This window comes from Vulpes lagopus, chromosome 3, assembly GCF_018345385.1.
Source record: "Vulpes lagopus strain Blue_001 chromosome 3, ASM1834538v1, whole genome shotgun sequence".
Taxonomy (NCBI): domain Eukaryota; kingdom Metazoa; phylum Chordata; class Mammalia; order Carnivora; family Canidae; genus Vulpes; species Vulpes lagopus.
The window spans coordinates 114806800-114823487 of record NC_054826.1 but is presented as its reverse complement, the minus strand read 5'-3'; the positions used below and the strand labels follow the sequence as shown (position 1 = coordinate 114823487).

The 16688-nt window shown below is 42.3% G+C and overlaps 1 protein-coding gene across 5 annotated transcripts in view; it reads left to right on the top strand.

The window, feature by feature from the left end:
• The window catches only part of TMC5 (transmembrane channel like 5), a 62440-nt gene extending 45819 nt beyond the window's left edge, over positions 1 to 16621 (top strand). For all 5 annotated transcript variants that reach the window (XM_041748185.1, XM_041748184.1, XM_041748186.1 and 2 more), the window contains 8 exons: positions 1825 to 1920; positions 5171 to 5246; positions 5442 to 5575; positions 7342 to 7515; positions 9207 to 9285; positions 13745 to 13849; positions 15257 to 15299; positions 16046 to 16621. In XM_041748185.1, coding sequence (XP_041604119.1) covers positions 1825 to 1920; positions 5171 to 5246; positions 5442 to 5575; positions 7342 to 7515; positions 9207 to 9285; positions 13745 to 13849; positions 15257 to 15299; positions 16046 to 16092 — 754 coding nt within the window. In that variant the 3' untranslated portion in view covers positions 16093 to 16621. The remainder of the gene's footprint in view (positions 1 to 1824; positions 1921 to 5170; positions 5247 to 5441; positions 5576 to 7341; positions 7516 to 9206; positions 9286 to 13744; positions 13850 to 15256; positions 15300 to 16045) is intronic.
• Positions 16622 to 16688: the final 67 nt, after the last annotated feature.

Below are 16688 nucleotides of genomic sequence, written 5' to 3'. Positions count from 1 at the left end.
AATTAATACCTGATGTTGGAACCAGAGTCATAGTCTTGCCTGAGCAGGAAGTATGGGTATGTACTATGTAAGTGTCCCTTATATACTTTGGCGTGCACTGTTACAAGTCTGCCTCTTGTTCTTTGGGACACTCCTTTCTTCTTGAATTAACCGAAAATTCACTTTTATCCGACCGTCTTATTGTCCAAGTTCATTTGGTTCAGCTGGCCCTTTCCAACCTTCTCTTGAAAAAAAAAAAAAAAGTGCGGCATCTGGGTGGCTCAGTGGTTGAGCATCTGCCTTTGGCTCAGGTTGTGATCCCAGGGTCCTGGAATCATGTTCCACAGCAGGCTTCCTGCAGGGATCATGACCTGAGCCAAAGGCAGATGCTCAACCACTGAGCCACCCAGGCGCCCCATGTTGGCTCTTATTAATCTTAACACTCTGCTGTGGCATCTTTCCCTGACATTACATTAGATTTATGTCATGATTCATTTAATTGAATTTGATTAATGTGCTAATTATTATTTTAGACACCAGGTATACAGAATTGAGGCAATATTATTACTGGCCCATGTATAGACCTTTTTTACTGATTTATTCATTTATTTGTCAATAATATGCAGAGCATCTCATTCCTCATGGACACTTACATGTTTCTATGAGCTGCTCCTGTGATAATATGGCATAACACAAAAATTCTTTCCTCAATGGGTAGGTTGCATGCCCAACCCCCTCATTCAGTCTGCCCAAACTCACTTTTATTACAGCCTCTGTCTGGGGTCTGGACATAAAGATGAGGAGGTTGTTTTGTTCTGTTTTGGGCTTTTTGATGGCGTTTTTTTTTTTTTTGTTTTGTTTTGTTTTGTTTTGGCATCCTCTCTATATGAAGAAATCAAAGGGGTCTCAAGTTTCCTCAGAATAAATGGAGACCTTGGCTTCCTCTTGTGGGTTTAGAAAGTGGGAAAGCACTATTAATCCAGTAACAATAACCAAAAATGGAAAAATGTTCAGGTTACTTGAGTTGGGAGGTGCTGAATTTATCTGATTTCTGAGAAAAAGGTTGAACAAGCAAACAAGTGATATAAATGAGATAAATAGGTAGGATAATTTTAATAATTATCTCCTTTAAATAATATCTATTATTAACTTATAACTAGTATCTATTTAAAAATTTTTTTTTATTTTTATTTATTTATGATAGTCACAGAGAGAGGGAGAGAGAGAGGCAGAGACATAGGCAGAGGGAGAAGCAGGCTCCATGCACTGGGAGCCCGACGTGGGATTCGATCCCAGGTCTCCAGGATCGCGCCCTGGGCCAAAGGCAGGCGCTAAACTACTGTGCCACCCAGGGATCCCCACTAGTATCTATTTAAATAGGTGGGATAAGTTAAATAATGTCCTCTAGAATTTTTATTTTTTATTTTTATTTATTTATTTTTTAGACAGGAGACGTTGCAGAGAGAAAGGGAGAGAGAATCTTAAACAGGCTTCATGCCCAGCCCAGAGCCTGACGTGGGGCTGGATCTCATTACCCTGAGATCATGACCTGAACTGAAATCAAGAATCAGATGCTTAGCCTAAACTACCTAGGCTCCCATCTACAATTTTTTAAAACCACTTCAGCAGTACCTCTATTTGAATGCATTGTATTAATTCCATTTCCCCTTAATTCCATCAATTATTTCTTTGAAAATATGCTTATACTTTGAACTTTTCCAAACACTTGCAAGGGAACTTATGACTTTATTCCAAACTGGTGAGGCTCTACTTTGTTGATTGCAGGAAATCTTTTGAAGGAGAGAGTTGATGATTTGGGTACTAACCTCAGTGATGTTTTCACAGACTCATTGGGATGCAGTTTATGACAAGCCTTGGCTTACAGGAGTTTGACATCGCCAGGAATGTCCTGGAATTGATCTATGCACAAACTCTGGTGTGGTAAGTTTTGAAAATCTTCACACTGACTCAGATATATTTTGTAAGTGGGGATATTGTGGCTACTGTTACCCTGATGCACACTTTCTATTTTAAAGATATTTATTTATTTATTTATTTATTTATTTATTTATTTATTTGAGAGACAGAGAGTGGGGGGAGTGAGCATGAATAGGGAAGGAGCGAAAGGAGGGGGAGAAGCAGCCTTCCCTGCTGAGCATGGAGCCGTCAGGTTGCCTGGGTGGCTTGGTGGGTTAAATGTCCCCATGGGGCTCCATCCTGGGACTCCAGGATCATGACCTGAGCCGAAGGCAGACATTTAACCCACCAAGCCACCCAGGTGCCCTGAGCACTTTTTAAAAACTGTGGTAGGAAAACGCATAGTATATCATCTTAAGCATTTCTAAATGTATTGTTAAGTGTTGAGTATATTCACATAGCTGTGCGACAGATCTCCAGACTCTTTTTATCTTGCCAAGCTGAAAATCTGTAGCCATGACAAGAACTCTGCAGTTCCTCCTTCCCCAGCCCCTGGCAAGCAGCACTCTATTTTCTCTATCAGTTTGACAGTTTAGATACTTTATGTTAGTGGAATTATACAGAAATTATCTTTTTGTGACTGTCTTATTTCCCTTAGTATAATGTTCTTCAGGCTCTACATATTGTGGTGTACACCAGTACCTCCTTCCTTTATAAGACTAAATAGTCCATTGTATAGCTATACCATATTTTGTTTATCCATTCATCCATGAAGGGACCTCTGGGTTACTTCTACCTCTTGGTTACCATGAATAATGCTGCTCTGATTATGGGTATGCAAATAACTCTTTGAGACCTGACTGCTTTCAGTTTTTTTTTTTTTAAGATTTTATTCATTTATTCATGAGAGACAGAGGCAGAGACACAGGCAGAGGGAGAAGCAGGCTCCATGCAGGGAGCCCGACATGGGACTCGATCCCAGGTCTCCAGAATCTGGCCCTGGGCTGAAGGTGGCGCTAAACAGCTGAGCCGCCTGGGCTGCCCCAGTTTTTTTGGATATATACCTGGAAGTGGAATTGTTGGATCATATGGTGCATATTGAGCACTCTCAATTTTTTAAATAAATGATGTGCATAAATCGGCTGATGTGATAATAATGGCATATCTTCATTTACTGGGTGCTTACTTTGGCCAGGTTTTTGAACCCTAGAGATCAAGCCCTCACACAATTGACCACTGGATGGTCAATCCCTGCTTGGGATTCTCTCTCTGCTCCTCTCCTGCTCACTCTCTCTCTCTTTAAAAAAAAAAAAAAAAAAAAAAAAGTTAACAGAATGACAGAAAGGAAGTGTAGATTATGGACAATGGTAGAAATGAGATGAGGTAAGTATTTCCCAAAGTTGTGTTCTGCACACCAACCTACCTATTTTTTGGCATACCTACATATCACCAGTACTGGTTTTCACTTAATATTATTTTTTCTATGGTTTGTTCTCTTTTTTTTCTTAAATACATTTTTAAAGGAATCTTTATATTTTACAGCCATAAATGGAAAGCAGTGTCATTTGAGAAAATCTGCAAGTCACTTGAAAAAATAAAGTAAACTGGGGGCACCTGGCTGGCTCAGTCAGTAGAGGGTCTGACTCTTAATCTCAGGGTTGTGAGTTCAAGCCCTATCTCTCGTGTAGAGATTACTTAAAGAAAAATTTCAATTTTTTTTTGAAAAATTTCAATTTTTTAAAAAATAAAATAAAGCTAGGCCCATCATAGTCATTAAATTCTAGCTGGGTGCTGCTGTCTGCCAAGGCTCGCAGTTTAAACCTTATTCCCATGCTTTCTTTTCTTTTTCTTTTTTTTTTAAGATTTTATTTATTTATTAATGAGAGACACACAGAGAGAGGCGGAGACACAGGCAGAGAGAGAAGCAGGCCCCATGCAGGGACCCTGATGGGGGACCTGATCCTAGACCTTGGGATTAGGCCCTGAGCCAAAGGCAGAGACGCTCAACCACTGAGTCACCCAGATGCCCACCCCAACCTTTCTTTTAGGATAAAAAAGGGAGATTGGCAAATGTTAGGCCCACCAAAGTAAGATTTATTTTCTTGGTACTCAGGAGCATTAAGGAGAATTGAGGGGGAATGACCTTCTCATGTGTAACTCAATGCAGTTTTTACTGTCCCTGTAGGGTGTCAGACATTCTGGATGCCATGAAGGGAGGAACGGGACATGTCCCACATTTGGGACACCTCAGTTATGGCTTGCTGAAGGGCATTTGGTGGTATGTGGGTGGTGCTTTCTGCAAAATATCTTTTCTAAAGCTGGGAAGAGAGCAGCTAAGCTTACTGGGTATGGTAGGGATTTTCTTGGTTTGCAGCATTTGTTTGTTAGCAAATAACAAAGTACCACAGACTGGGTAGCTTAATAAACAACAGAAACGTATTTATTTTCTTCTTTTTTAAAAAGATTTTATTGGGCAGCCCTGGTGGCTTAGTGGTTTAGCACCACCTCCAGCCGAGGGCCTGATCCTGGAGACCCGGGATCAAGTCCCGTGTCGGGCTCCCTGCATGGAGCCTGCTTCTCATTCTGCCTGTGTCTCTGCCCCCCCGCCCCCGGTCTTTCAAATAAATAAATAAAAACATTTATTTATTTATTTATTTATTTATTTATTTATTTATTTATTTATTTATTTATTTGAGAGAGAGAGAGAGAGAGAGCACAAGCAGAGAGAAGGGCCAGAGGGAGAGGGAGAATCAGACTCCCCGCTGAACAGGGAGCCAAACCCGGGGCTCTATCCCAGGACCCTGGGATCATGACCTGAGCTGAGGGCAGACGCTTTACTGACAGAGCCGCCCAGATGCTCCCAGAAGTTTATTTTCTCAAATTCTGGAGGCTTGAGGTCCAAGATCAAGGTGTTGTAGGGTTGGTTTCTTCTGAAACCTCTGCCTTTGGCCTGTAGATGGCACCTTTTCCCAGTGTCCTCACATGATTCCTCTGTATGTATCTGTGTCCTGATTTCTTCTTTTAAAAGCAGTAGTCAGATGGCATTTGGGCCCACCCTAGTGACCTCATTTTACCTTAACTATCTCTTTAAAGGCCCTATCTCCAAATATAGTCACATTTCGAGGTACTAGGAGTTAGGACTCCAGCATATGGATTTTGGAGAAACAGTTCAGCCCATAACACTGTCTTTCCCTTCACTCCACAGTCCATATCTGCCCCCACTCCCCACTCTGTGTGTCTCCCTGTGACCTCTGACACTCTTTCTCCCTCATAGGATTGGAACCTTCTTCTGCCTTCTGCTGCCCTTTATCCAAATGATTACTCTTTTCATCATGTTTTACGTCAAAAATGTGAGTCAGTCTGAAGTTGGAATCAATTAGCTTCTCTCAGTCCCCTGTGCCCCCAGGGGTGATTGGAATTGCACTGGGGTGGCAGGGTAGGGGCTGGTGGTGCTGGGAAGGCTATCAAGAAACCAGTGCCTGGCTGGGGTCCATCTGGCCTGCTTCTCTGGTCACAGATGGAAGATGATGCTTCTCTCTCTTCAGATCAGCCTGATGATGAATTTCCAGCCTCCGAGCAAAGCCTGGCGAGCCTCACAGATGATGACATTCTTCATCTTCTTGCTGTTTTTCCCATCCTTCACTGGGGTCCTGTGCACCCTGGCCATCACCATCTGGAGGTAGGAGAGATAGTGGCCTTGTGGTGAGGTGTTAGAGATGGGGTAGGTGAGTGTTTTAAAATGTAGGCTTTATTATCAAGGGTGAGGCCAGCAGATCAGAAGATAAAAATGCTGTTGAAAAGATGATCTGTTATTCTCAGATCCCAGTAGAGGTGGTGGCAGGGGATGGGAATACCACACCACAGAGGGCCACGTGAGGAAACCCCAGGGTTGGTCAGGATGCAGAGGGAGTGAGAGAAAACATGAGCAAGAGCCTTTGCTGTGGTTTCTATGGGAAGGAAAGGGTGAGGCAGAGTAGGCAGGTTTAGGATTGACAAATTGGAACAATTTCAGTGGGTTTTGAGATATAGGGGCTGTCTGGAGTTGTCTGGTACCTGGCCCCGGGTGAACAGGGTAGAGGATAGTGACCCTGAGTGTGAGAACCTGATAGAGTAGGCGGAAGGTGGGATATGGGCTCTTGGATCAGTTGGTTTGCATATGAAAGATGTAGGGTAGCCCCAGGAGAGGCTATCTCTCCAGGGTCAGTACCCGACCCCCCCACATCAAGAGAAGTGAGAAGATATGCTTAATACATTGTTGCACCCAAGTTCCCTTGGTAATCGGCAGACACAACAACCAAAGAAGGGAATAGATCTTAGCTTGGTTACCACCCATCAGGTGGCTTGGTGCAGCTTCCTCAGTTCCTCAAAGTACTGTTCCCAGAATGGGGACAGAACTTCAGCTAAATAAACATTTAATGCCTTGCTTGAGCTGGTTCCTTTCTAGCTCTCCAGCTGCACCCCACTCCGGCTCCACCTTCCTTCATCCTCTTGGCTCTTGCTCCATACCTGGGACCCTATGAGCCTCTCCCAACACAGGGTGGAGTCCTCTGTTTGAAATGTTCTTCCCACTTTGCTCGATGGCCTTCTATATACCCTCTGGTTCTCCGCTCAGAGGTCATCTTCAAGATGTGATCCTCATGACCATCCTTATCTATGTCACCTTCTCTCAGGGCAGTTTCTTTTCTTTATTCCATCGTTCATGGTCAGAAATGCCTTCATTTGAATCTTTATTTAATCGTGACTCATTAGTTGTCCATCTTTCTTGGTAAAATGTAAGCCTGAGAGGGTGGAATCCAGGTCTGCTCTTTCCTATGGAATCTCCAGGGCTTGGTGTCTAGCACAGCACCTGGTACAGGTGCAATAAACTTTTATTGAATGAATGAATGAATGAATGAATGAATGAATGAACAAAGGAGTTGACTTTTAGGGCATAAGCAGAAATAGAACTATCAGGAACTCAGGTGGCTTCAGGCCAGGCTCCTCTGTTTTATGATGTCTTTGCATCTCTCTTTTTTCCCTCTTCCTAACCAGTTCCTAGTTTCCCTCTAGTTTCTGCTATTTCCTACTGCTACACATGGCCACCATTGCCACAGCGTCAGCTTCCACAGATCACAGGGTCTCCTCTTTGTATTTCCTAGTTTGACTTCCCCAGAAAAATAATCTGACCACCCAGTTCATTTCTGCAAGCTGGGATGCCACAGAGTTCATTGCCTGCTCTTTGGATTGGTGACCAGTAGATCCAATGTGAACCCTGTGTGGGAGCTGATCCTCGGAGTGCAGGTCATGAGCACAAAACATAGCAGCTGAGGCCAGGAGGGAGAGGGTATCAGCAGGCAAGAATTTCTGGCTCCAGGTCCAGGGCTCAGAAAGGACCATTTGATTCTAGAAAAAAGCTATGCCCTGAGTCTCCTGCTAGAGATGTTTTACTATCCCTTGTTTTATCAGATTGAAACCTTCAGCTGACTGTGGTCCCTTTCGAGGTCTACCCTTCTTCATTCACTCCATCTACGGCTGGATTGACTCCCTGAGTAAAAGGCCCAGCTACCTATGGGTTGTTTGGATCTACCAGAACCTCATTGGAAGTGTGCATTTCTTTTTCATCCTCACCCTCATTGTGCTGTAAGTGGAGCACGTTTGGGAACCTGGGGGGAAATGTGCCATTAACTTCACCTGGGAATAGACTCGGGGAGGTTTGCCAGGAAAGCAGAGGGCCACAAATCAGTATTCTGGATGGTCTTCACTTTTCCCTTGAATTTTTTAAAACAGTTACTTGCTATCATCTTGCCCTAGGTCTTTCGTTTTGGTTTTTTGTGCGCTTTGGGTTTTTTTTTTTTTTTTTTTTTGCCTGTTTTATGAAAAAGTAATACCTGTTATGTCCCCTCTTAAGAAATAACATAAAAACAAAATGAAATTTTGGATTTGAGAATGCTTAGGAAAATCACATGTGTGATTCTTCCTGAGATTGTGGTTACGTTCAAATGGATTGGGCATTGTTGGTATGTAGGATAGCATTCTTCCATTTTCAAATAAAAATGATCAATATCTGACTTCTTGTGGATAAAAAAGAACTGCCAAGATTGGATTCATCTTCCTACATGAATAGTTGATTGGCTAATAGCTATCTCTCTTTAGAAGCCTAGTCCTGGGGCACCTGGGTGGCTCAGTGGGTTAAGCAGCTGCCTTTGGGATATAGGGGCTCCCCACTCAGCAGGGAATCTGCTTCTTCCTCTCCCTCTGCCCTCCCCACTCATGTGTGCTCGCTCGCTCTCTCTCAAATAAATAAATAAAATCTTAAAAAAAGAAAGAAAGAAGCCTACGCCTGATGGCATTAGAGATAGCAACTCTTCCCAGAGAGAGATACAACTCAAAAGCACAGATTAGTGGAACCAGTAGATGTTGCTTACAGAGCAACCTCTTAGTTTTACAGGTGGAAGTGATAAGACAGCAATGGGCTGACTTGCAGAGATAAGTTCCAGGCTGCACGGTCTGTGAGTGACAGCGTGCTACAACCTGGATGTCCTTGCTCCTGGGCATGCCTTCCCTCCCCAGACTAGGTTGTTATCTGCCTCTTTAAAATGCTCAGGTTTCCTAGCAGCTTGTTGCATCAAATTACCAATTCACTGGGGAGCTTGCTAGAGATCCAGAATCTTAGACCCTACCCCAGACTTACAGAATCCCAGAACCTGCATTTTGAAAAACTCCCAGGAAATTTGTGTCATGTTGAAGTTTGAATAGCACTATCCAGATTCACAAACTCTGGCTGCACATTAAAATCATGTGTAATTTCTAAAAATACCATTTGGCCCCTATGCCCCAGGAATCTCAGTCAATGGATCTGAGAAGGGGCCGTGAAATGAGTCTTTTTTCCATCTTTCACCTGATTGATTCTCTGTGCAGCCAGATTGGGGACTGTTGCTCTTTATTTATTTTTTAATCTTTATTTGCTCACTTGAGAGAGAGAGAGAGAGAGAGAACTCGAGCATGAGTGGGGGTGGGAGGACGGAGGAGGGTTGGAGGGGGAGGGAGAAGCAGACTTCCTGGTGAGTAGAGAGCCTGACATGGGGCTCAATCCCAGGACCCTGAGATCATGACCTGAGCCAAAGGCAGACACTTAACACTGAGCCACCCAGAACCTAGAACCATTGCTGTGATGTATTTAACCTGTAACTCACTCAGACCAACATTTCAAGGACACTATAGGGCCAAAGTCCACTTGTAACCAAATATTAGTTTCTTTGCACCCTTTTGGAATTTGGGGACTGCAGAACATTGGCAAAGGTATCTGTCATCTTTTTTTTCTTCTCTTCTAGAATCATCACCTACCTCTACTGGCAGATCACAGAAGGAAGGAAGATTATGATCAGACTGCTCCATGAACAGATTATTAATGTGAGGAGTCCCTCTGTTATCCTCCTTCCACCTTTTTTTTTTAAACATTATATAAGAAGAACTTTCAGACATACTCCAAAATAGAATAGTTGAATGAATCCACACCTGCCCACCACCCAGCACCAACTACCATCAGCATGTGTATACTCTTATTTAATCTACACTAAACCTTCAATGCAAATCTCTGAATTATTTTAAAGCAAATCCTAAATTTACATAATTTTATTTGTAGAAACTTCTATGTGCCTGAGAAATACAGACTTTTTTTTTTTTTAAGATTTTATTTATTCTTGAGAGACACAGCAGCAGAGACACAGGCAGAGGGAGAAGCAGGCTCCCTACAGGGAGCCCGATGTGGGACTCCATCCTGGACTCGAGATCACGCCCTGAGCTGAAGGCAGACGCTTAACCACTGAGCTACCTGGGGGTCCTGAGAAACAGACTTCTAAAAAACATAACCACAATATCACCATCATCATGCCTAAAAGAAAGTGTAATAATTCTAAAGAATTCTATCAATTCTCATATGCAATCAAAGGTCAAAAATCCCCGATTGTCCCCTGAAGTGTCTTTTTACAGTAGGGGTGTTCAAATCAGGGTCTGAGAAAGTGCCACGCGCTGCATTTGGTTGATACTGGTTGATACGTCTCTTGTTTCTTTTAATCTGCATTTGTTTTCCCCTTCTCTCTTCTCTTGCCATTATTGTTGAAGAAACCAGGCCATTTGTCTTGTGTTAGTTCTTACATTCTGCGTATATCTAATTTGCAACCTTGTGGTGGTGTTTACCCTGTTTCTTTTTTCTTTTTATTTCCTGTACCCTGGTGGTGATATTTAAAAGTCTGATTAAATCCAGATTCAGCATTTGATTTTATGTTTTATTTTTAGATTTTATTTATTCATGAGAGACACACAGAGAGAGGCAGAGATATAGGCAGAGGGAGAAACAAGCTCCCTGAGGAGAGCCTGATGTGGGACTCCATCCCAGGACCCCAAGATCACGACCTGAACCAAAGACAGACGCTCAACACTGAGCCACCCAGGTGCCCCCAGATTCAGCATTTTAGCCAGAATTCTTCATAGATGATGCTATGTACTTCTTACAGCATTACCTTGAAACATAAAATGTCCTGTTGTCTATTTTTGTGTGATATTAAAAGTAATCAGTGAGTCCATGCTTTGTTAGCCCGACCCATCTATCCTAAGACTCCCCATTTGCCTTTCACCTGATGGATTTTACAGCCTTTGATGAGTATTGCCTAGTAGACCACTGATTTCATTAGAGATGACAAAATCATGGTACTCTACTCCTAGAAATTCTTCTGCATTGATTAGCTAAGAATCTTCTATGAAAAAAGAATTTTTGCTCCACTATTTGATTACCTTGTAATATAATTTATAAAGGAAAGGCAAAGTAAATGCATGATTTTTCCCCCTTTATTTACCATTTTTTGAAAGGATGCGTTGGTATCCCAGTCTGTATTAGTTTCCTAGGGCCTGCCATAGCAAATAATCACGAAGTTGGTGGCTTAAAATAATAGAAATTTATTCTCTGTCAGTTCTGGAGGCCAGAAGTCCAAAATCAAGGTTTCAGCAGGGTACCTTCCAAAGCTCTGAGAGAGAATCTGTTCCATGCCTCTCCTAGCTTCCTGTAGGGGCCACAGGCTAACTTAGCTGTTTCCTGACTCGTTGCTTCGTATCTCCTGTCACTGCCTTCACCTTCACAAATTCTTTTTCGTTGTTTCTCCTTCTCTTCTAAGGACTTGTCATTGAATTTAGGGCTCATCCTCATCCAGAAAGATCTCATTCCAGAATCTCTAATTATGTCTGCAAAGATCTCATTTCCAAACAAGGTTATATTCACAGGTACTTAGGTAGAATAACATGGACATATCTTTTTAAAAGGGAGATACTATTCAACCTGTCATCTAGCAACCTCCAAATGTGGCCAGTGAGGATTTTAAAATTATCATTATGAATTCATAGATTTGAGTATACTTTGACATCTTTCAATTATAATAATTTGTGGGGTGTCTGGGTGGCTCAGTTGGCTAGGCATCTTGCCTTCAGCTTGGGTCATTGTCCCAGGGTCCTGGGATCGAGCCCTGAATTGGGTTCCTTGATCGGCTGGGACTTTGCTTCTCCCTCTCACTCTGCCACTCTCCCTACTCATGCTCATTCTCTCTCAAATAAATAAATAAAATCTTTTTAAAAATTATAATAATTTGTTCATCCTTAAATAGTCTCATCCTTTGCTAATGGAAAACCTTTTGGATTAGCTCCTGGGCTCTTTTGACATGACCCCAGAAGTCTTTGATAGCTCACCTGCTCTCTGGAAGGACAAGATGTTCAAGGCTCTTCTTGTTCATTACCTTGCCCCAGAACATGAATCAGACATTTATTCAAGGAATCCTGGTGAAATGGCATTTAGAGACCGCAGTCTGGGAATAGTGATGCTTATTGCCACTGGGCTGGTTCCCTTTTCTTCTAAATACCAATATAATTATGACATGAACACTTACATCTAAGAATATGGGAAAGAAGCAGGATTCCCCAGGGTTCTATCGGCTTGGATCTTTGGGGTTTCAGATCATTTGGGTTGGTCCTTTATATGGTGTAAAGGAAGGGCATGGATTAATTATGTTCTTTTTTCTGCCTGTCCCTACAAGGATCACTTGTAGTTTTCTGATGCAGCACTTTGAATGTTTTGGGCAAGTCTTATGCAAATCTTAACAGGGGACACCTGGGTGGCTCAGCGGTTGAGTGTCTGCCTTTGGCTCAGGGCGTGATCCTGGAATCCCAGGATGGAGTCCCACATCAGGCTCCCTGTATGGAGCCTGCTTCTCCCTCCGCCTATTTCTCTGCCTCTCTCATGAATAAATAAATAAAATCTTAAAAAAAAAAAAAAAGAAAATCTTAACAGGGGAAGTATTTGATTTTAAAACCTTATGTTTTAAGGGAAGTACCGAGTAAAGTGAGGAGGAATTTAGATGGCATCATTTCAGAGAGGCACCAGAAGGATCACCACAGGCCTACATTGTTGGGAGTCTTACCCAGAGGTTGCACCACAGAGGCAGGTTCATTGTTTCTAAAAGAACCCAGACTAATTTTTATTACTCTCTCTGGGGTCATATACATCTTTAATCCCTATTTTAAAATTAGGGAAACTAAGGATTACAGAGTGAAGTGACTTGCCTAAAGTCACAGAGCTAGTAAATGGTGGGATTTGAACTGGGCAATTTCAAAGTTTGTACTCTTAGCTACAATGCAGCTTTGCCTCCCTGAGTCAAGATCTTTTGGATAAATCCTAAGAGTTTGCATTTTTGCAAGCTCTCTAAATAATTCTCAATTGGCACTAGAGTATGGAAACAGCTGCTAGAGACCAGTAATTTTCAAACAAGTTGGCTATATCCAAGACAGCTAGCGAATTTGTTTAAAATGCCACTTCCCGAGGACAGCTCTTCCTTGCAGGATTCCAGTGAAGAAATGTAGAAGGAATGAGGGAAATAGAAAATTATTATGAAGCAAATATGATAGCTTCATTATATAATTATTGGATGCTTAAATTCGTGGGTGACAGTCTAAGGAGAAACATGGGCATGGGAAAAGGAATTGATCTAGACTGGCCAGACCATCAATGGCACTTGCTAGCCTACTTCAACACTAGTAGAATATACCACCCTCTCATCTGCAGCAGATTCACCAGTAAGTGATTCTCACTCCTGGTAGGATGTACCCCCTTCCTTTGCTCCCCTCCCCAATTTGAGAATTTTTCATCTAGGTCTACTCCATTGACACTGATAACTTGGACAAATATATTTGACGTCCCCAGATGCAGAGCTGTGAGCTTTGACATTCTCAGTGGGAGGACAGGGCAGTGATGTTGGTGCCCAGTGTTCTGAGACTGAGGGCATGCCAAGAAGGGAGCTACTATACACCAGTTGTCCTGGGCCTTCAGACAGTGGCATTAAGTTGCTTCTAGCAGCAGGATAGATGGCTTGCTATTCAAGCCTTCTAGGAGAATTGCTTTAGAGGAGATGTTACAATTCAGGAAGGCTATGGCAGGTAATTTGTGCTGTGAAATATTTCTTCTCTTTCATTAAAAGAAAACAAAACCGGGGCACCTGGGTGGCCCAGTTGGTTAAGCCTCCAATTCTTGGTTTCAACTCATTTCCCTGAGCTCAGGGTCGTGAGATCAAGCTCTACACTCAGCAGAGTCTGCTTAAGATTCTCTCTCCTTCTGCCCTTCCCCCTAACCCTCAAATCAATCAATCAATCAATCAATCAATCAATCAATCAATCTTAAAACAGAAAAAGCAAGCGAGAAAACATGATGGCAGTCTCTCTTCTATGTCTGGGACCCTACCTGCCTAAAAAAACCAACCTTCATTCCATCATTTGCTTTTCAACCTCCTACCATCCCCCATGTTTTTGTTCTTGTTTTGGTTTTGTGTCTTGGCAGGAGGGCAAAGACAAAATGTTCCTGATAGAAAAGTTGACCAAACTGCAGGATATGGAGAAGAGAGCAAACACCAACTCGTTCACACAGGAAAGGAGAGATGTAGAGGTGAGACTGGGAGTTGCCTTGGGTTCCTTGTGACACAGACCTGCCTCCTTGTGAAATGTGCATTAGGAAGCTAGAATAACATAAGACACCTCACTTTCTATGTTTAAACATTTCTGTATTTTTTATTTAACAAATAGTATTTATTTAACCCTTTCTTTCTTTTTAAAAAAGATTATTTATTTATTCATGACACACACACACACACACACACACACAAACACACACACACACACACACACAGAGGCAGAGACACAGGCAGAGGGACAAGTAGGCTCCAGGCAGGGAGCCTGATGTGGGACCTGATCCCAGGACTCCGTGATCACGCCCTGGGCTGAAGGCTGATGCTCAACCACTGAGCCACCCAGGCGTCCCTATTCCACCCTTTCCATGCTGACACTTTTTCTCTGTGATGGGGTTGTCATAGCAAAGGCCCTCATGGGGCTTGAACACATCCTTTATATAGTCCGATCCACCAGAAGTACATCCCACGGAGAAGGAAAAACCCTGAAATCTCCCTCCACTGTGTTAATGGTTCAGTGTATACTCTTTCAGATCTTTTCCTGAAGGCATCTGCAAATATACATGCATATACTAGCACTTTTGTTTATTCATTTATTAGAAAAGTGGGGCTGTACTATACACATAGTATCCTAACTCCATCCCTCATCACAATACTGTATTTCCAACATTGTTTCAGTCTGTACGTATTTGGACATTTGAATGGTTTCTAGGTTTTTTGTTTCTAATACTAAAAACAGTGTATAATGAAACATTTTTGTTTTAAATTGCTTTTATGTGAGTATTTTTGCTACAGGGCATGTACATGATACTGTTAATAGATATTACTATATCATGCTCTTAAGATTTTATCAATTTCATGCCTACCAAGAGGATATAAGACATGTCGGAAACCCTGCCATAAGTCCAAAGTTCTTGCTGGCTTCTTTGGTGTTCTGGAAAATATGGATAGACAGTAAATCCACCGTAATTCAAATGCTACTAGTTTTGGAAGTTAGGATCTTGTCAGTAGAGACTGCCATGCCATTTACTACTTGTGTAAATTAATACCATCAGCATGATGTAGATATGGGGTCTAGAGGTCTGACTCTAGTTCCTGTGCAGGCAGAGACCCTGTCTGTACCCTTACAGCCCTGGGTCCTGATATATTACCTGGCATATTGTAGATTTTCAGTAAATGTCTGTGAAATGAATGAATAAATTAATAGAATCACTTTCCCTAAAAGACCAACAAAGCATGTTTGCTATGTCTATGGCCAAGCCTTGGTTTTAATCTGTCACATCTTAATTTTAAAATGGTGGCAGTTCACAAATCCCACCAACTATGCAATAGGACCCGAGTCTACATTCCTTTCCAGTGATGAGACCACCTGTTTTATTTCCTTTCAGCAACCAGGAGCTTTGTATGTCAGAGAACATGATGCTGCTTTTGGTGAGTAATCGGCACTGAAGGAGACCTACTTTAACCAAAATCATTTGGTTTTGGAAGAGGGTCAGAACCACTTCATGTATCAGTTACTCTGTCAATTAAAAGAACCAACTGAAGCTGTTTTTAGCAAAAATCCAGGAATAATTCTTGCTTTAGGTGTTACCAGAAGCAGAGACTCACAATATGCTCCCAGAACCTGGTTTCTTTCTGTTCCATACTTTTCTATGTTAGCTCCTTTCTTGAAAAGGCTCTTCCTAACAATTGCAAGACACTTTTATCAGCCTCTTGTACTTTCTCAGATGGAAGTCTAGTGGGAAAGAATGAGAGGCCCAGAATTCTTGATGTGTTTCATTGGATCTGACTGGGTGATGTGTGCATCTGTGAACCAATTGCCACGGCCATGAAAATGTGATGATTTCATCGGCCAGATCAGAGATCTGTAGATAGAGGTGCTACAACCAAACAGATCACAGAGACTGAGAATGAGAAAGGGTGGCTTCCCAAGGAAAATCTGGAGCTGAGGTCAGAAGGGAATGAATACTGGGGAGGAAACAAACAAACCCATTCATCTTTTTGGGGTAGCATTTACTGATGACACCCAATGATGGAAGTTCAAGGGGAAAATTGCAGAAACTTAACAGAAGGCAGGAGGTATGAGAAGCCATGGGATCTTGAATTTGATATTTCCCTCACAGACATGAGGCAGTGTGTGCATTTGTGCTAACTTCTCTTTTCCGGGTCCAACCTAGACCTGCGATTTAGGCGCTCGGTTCAAGAAGAGAATTCAAAGGCGTGATGTTTGTTGCGGCAGCCAGACACCAATCGAATGAAAAGATAAAGATGGAGCAGCTTCTTCCGTGACACCTGAACCTTTCTGAGCTTCCCAGGAGGGGAATTCAAGCCATTAGCCAGAGTGGGAAGCTGACCACAATGTATAAACTGAAGAAGATTTGGCCATTGCCTGCTGGTTTTTTATACCTGGATTTTCCAAGAAAAAATATTTGGGATTTTAAAATAAAGACAATTGTAACATTTAAACTGGTTCACAGAAACCCAGAAGAGATAACCTGGGAATTATTTATTGAGTCTTTAAGAGATGTGCATATGAATTATTGGTCCTTAGAAATCTCTCCTCCCAGACCCGGAAAAGATTTGGAAACTGGTGCTCAAATAGTCCAGCCTGAATAAAACGGGGATCCTTAGGCATGTGAAACCTCTGAATTGGGGAACCTGCTTTGTTCATGACTTTGAACTGCAAATATTCCACCCCATGTTCCCAACAGAGAAATACAAGAGGTCTTGTTTATAAACTTTATTGCATATCACGTATGAGTCTTTGGGGTTGAACTGGGATGGGTGTGGGTGTGGACTGGGACTCTGCCCCTGTGAGGT